This window comes from Terrapene carolina, unplaced genomic scaffold (assembly GCF_002925995.2).
Source record: "Terrapene carolina triunguis isolate 2854851 unplaced genomic scaffold, T_m_triunguis-2.0 Scaffold30394, whole genome shotgun sequence".
Taxonomy (NCBI): domain Eukaryota; kingdom Metazoa; phylum Chordata; order Testudines; family Emydidae; genus Terrapene; species Terrapene triunguis.
Window position 1 is genome coordinate 6795 of NW_020694745.1, and position 3143 is coordinate 9937.

General features: G+C 60.7%; 1 protein-coding gene across 1 annotated transcript; it reads left to right on the forward strand.

Annotated features, from left to right (window-relative positions):
• On the forward strand, positions 1 to 2688 carry LOC112125829. Its single transcript, XM_026662795.2, has 7 exons — positions 1 to 195; positions 425 to 605; positions 841 to 947; positions 1155 to 1298; positions 1435 to 1515; positions 1763 to 1975; positions 2316 to 2688. Exons 1-7 carry the CDS (start codon positions 1 to 3, stop codon positions 2433 to 2435), a joined length of 1041 nt encoding a protein of 346 aa, XP_026518580.1. The 3' UTR covers positions 2436 to 2688.
• The last annotated feature ends 455 nt before the right edge of the window (positions 2689 to 3143 follow it).

The window sequence follows — 3143 nt, forward strand, 5'->3', positions numbered from 1 at the left end:
ATGGCGCGGCGGCGGCTGGAGCGGGCACTGCTGGAGTCGCGCGGCAGGGAGCGGGAGGAGGCGGCCCGGGGCCCCGCACAGCTCCGCATCCGGCACCAGCTGCCACTCAGCAGCGACCCACACGGGATCTACAGCCTCCGCTTCGCCCCGGCCGGGCGGTGCCTGGCAGCCGGGTTCGGCAACGGGGCCGTGCAGGTACCGGGGGGAGAAGGGGCCTATGGGGCGGTACCGGGGGGAGGGGAGGTTGGAGGGTAACAGGGGGGGGGGGGGACGGGGGGGTTGGGGGGGACCGGGGGGGGGGGGAGGGTGGAGGATTTGGGCCACGTGGGTACCGGGACAGGGTTGGAGGGGGTACCGGAGGTGGATGTAACACTGTTCCTGTCGCATCATCCATCCCATTCTCCGTTTTCCCCCTCACGCTCAGATTGTGAACGTGGCCACAGCCTCCCTGCACTCGTCCCTTTTCCGAGGACACCGTACGCGCCACGCGATCACTGCCTTGGCCTACCACCCGGGCAGACCCAGCCTGCTCCTGGCTGTGGGGGCTGATGGCATCATCTCTCTCTACAGCATGGACTCGGAGACACTGCTGGCAACAGTGACAGGTATTGGGAGACATTCCATAGGGTACCTTGTCACCATGTGCCTGGCGGATGGGCCTTTCCCTCTTCTCTCCAAGGGAAGGGTTGCAAGGGATCTCTTCTCCAAGGAAAGGGCCAGGAGCCCTGGCCCTATGGTGTGGGGGGTCGGTGAGCTGGGGGAATCCCTTCCTCACCTTTGTCCTTGTTGCTGGGGTAACAGCCCTTGCTGGTTGCTCTCCCCATGTCTGTCCCACCCCAGAGAAGGAGAATGAGATCAATGCCATGGATTTCTGCATGGACGGCAGCACCTATGCCACAGCTGGCAAGGACCGACATATTCGGCTCTATGACAGCCACACCAACCAGGTGAGTGGAGAGGGGCATGCCAGAAAAGGGTGCAGGCAGCACGTATGAGGGGAGGGCTCTATCTGGAGTGTGGGTGGGCAGCAAGGATGGGGTGTTCTGTCTTGGGGAAGAGCCATGCCTGGAGTTGGGGTGTGTGTGTGTTGCCCCTGCTCCCAGCTGTGTGTCCCAATCACCCCATGACCCAGATTCTGCTTCCCTTCCCCACAGCTGTTCCACATTTTGCAGGCTCCTGACTTCATGACTGGTGATGTGACACCAAGCAGTGGGCACTCGCGCCGCATCTTTGCCCTCCGTTTTCACCCTGGAGAGCGCCATATGTTCCTGACAGCTGGCTGGGATGACTGTGTGAAGGTCAGGCCCTGCATTATGGGTGGGTATGGATGGAGGGGTAGCAGGAGGAAAGGGAGGGGGCTGTGTCTGTGGCCTTTGGCTAATGGGGAGGGGTTCTGGATGCTACCATTGTTACCTGTCTCTTATCTGTGCCTAGATCTGGGACAAGCGGATAGCAAAGGAGGCTCAAAGAGTGATCAATGGGCCTCACATCTGTGGCCCAGGCCTCGACATCCAGGTGAGATGTGGGAGGTGACAGGGGGCATGAGTTACACTGTGTGGGCATGCAAAGTCCTGGCCAGGGCTGGTCTGTGCTGACCCTGAACCAATAGCTCTGGGACCAGGGTCACCTGCCCCCCAATACCCTAGCCCCACTGGAGAAGTAACCTTTACCCACGTAGCGTAACTATGCTCTGGTACCAGCTCCTGCCTGCCCCAGGGGAGAGATAAAGCACCATATCTGAGCCTGACTCCTTTCCCCCCAGGGTAACCGCGTGCTCACTGGCTCCTGGGTGCCCCACAATGCACTTCAGCTCTGGGATCTACGGACATCCCAACTGCAGAAGAACCTCCCCTTTCCTGGGGGCCCCACACAGGGCCAGTTCCTCTATGCAGCTCGGTTCTGTGACCAGGACATAGTGGTGGCTGGGGGCAGCGGCACCAGTGGAGCCAGCGCGATCCACACTGGCACTAACCAGGTGAGACTGTGTACCCCTGCTTGGGAGTAAAGGGGGAGTAGGCATTCCCCACTTGGGGGGATGACAGTGAGAGCTAATGGAACTGGGTTACACCTTGGGGACAGGGGGTCAATGTGAGCCAGGGAACAGGATGGGGGATGTTTGGGGCCCTTGGGTGGTATGAGCCAGGGGAGCAGGGCAGGGGAGGGAGTGGTTGGAGGGGTGGGGTGAGCAAGGACAGCAGGGAGGTTGGGGAGGTGAGCAAGAATGGAGGGGTGGGGCAGAGGAAGGCCAGGGATTGGGTGGTGTGAGCCATGGCAGCAGGGTGCTTAGTCCTGGGTGACATGCTCTTTGTCTCCAGGTGCTCGGCGAGATCCTGCTGCCCAACAAACCGGTGCAGGCTGTGGCAGTAGCACCCGGTGGGCGGGTGGTGGCTGTGGCTGGCGTGGGAGGGAATCTCCACATCGCAGACCTGCACTGAGCCCCAGCAGAGAGTGGGTGAGAAGGGGACAAACCTGGGAGTCACAATCCCCCCCATCTACAGCTCCTCTGATCTATGGCTCTCCCACATGATTCTGCCCCGCCAGGACTACGGCCCTCTGTGATGTCTGGGAACACAGGCCCCCCAGGCCCCCCTTCCCAACTCCCCTGCACCCCTCTGTGAGACCTGGAGCATCCAGACCCCTGGGCACCTGCTGGCATCTAATAAACTTCCTGCACCTGAAGAGGTGACTCGTGGGGTCTGTGAATACGAAGGCCTGGCCCATGTGCTGGGAGTCACGGGGGCCGGGGGGAAGCTAGCCACTTGCTGGGAATTTATGGGGGGACACTGTGATTTGTGAGGGCATGTGTTTCTAAACCACTTCCTGCCACTGCTTTGTGCGGGGGGGGGGAGGGGGGCTCATCTCCAGCAGTGTTAAATTTCCCTCAGTTTGGTGAGGACATCCCCAGCACCCCCCAGTCCTGGGCTCGGCCAGCCTGTGTCCATGCAACAGCCTCTGGAACCAGGAAACTCTGTGCAGGGAGCATCTACACTGCATCTGGGAACAGACGTGTGCTAATGTGCTAAATAGAACTGTGGGGACATTGCTGAAGGCTCATATTAGACAGCCAATGGCTACACCGCTGTTTTTAGCTCGCTGTCAGCTGCAATGTATCCTCGGAGGAGAGACAGCCTCCACCCTCATCC

What these genes read in the sequence shown, in the direction of transcription:
- LOC112125829 (XM_026662795.2), top strand. Translation starts at nt 1, where the DNA reads ATGGCGCGGCGGCGGCTGGAGCGGGCACTGCTGGAGTCGCGCGGCAGG. An exon ending in TCGGCAACGGGGCCGTGCAG is followed by an intron (nt 196 to 424) that starts GTACCGGGGGGA and finishes CCTCACGCTCAG; the next exon opens with ATTGTGAACGTGGCCACAGC. An exon ending in ACTGCTGGCAACAGTGACAG is followed by an intron (nt 606 to 840) that starts GTATTGGGAGAC and finishes GTCCCACCCCAG; the next exon opens with AGAAGGAGAATGAGATCAAT.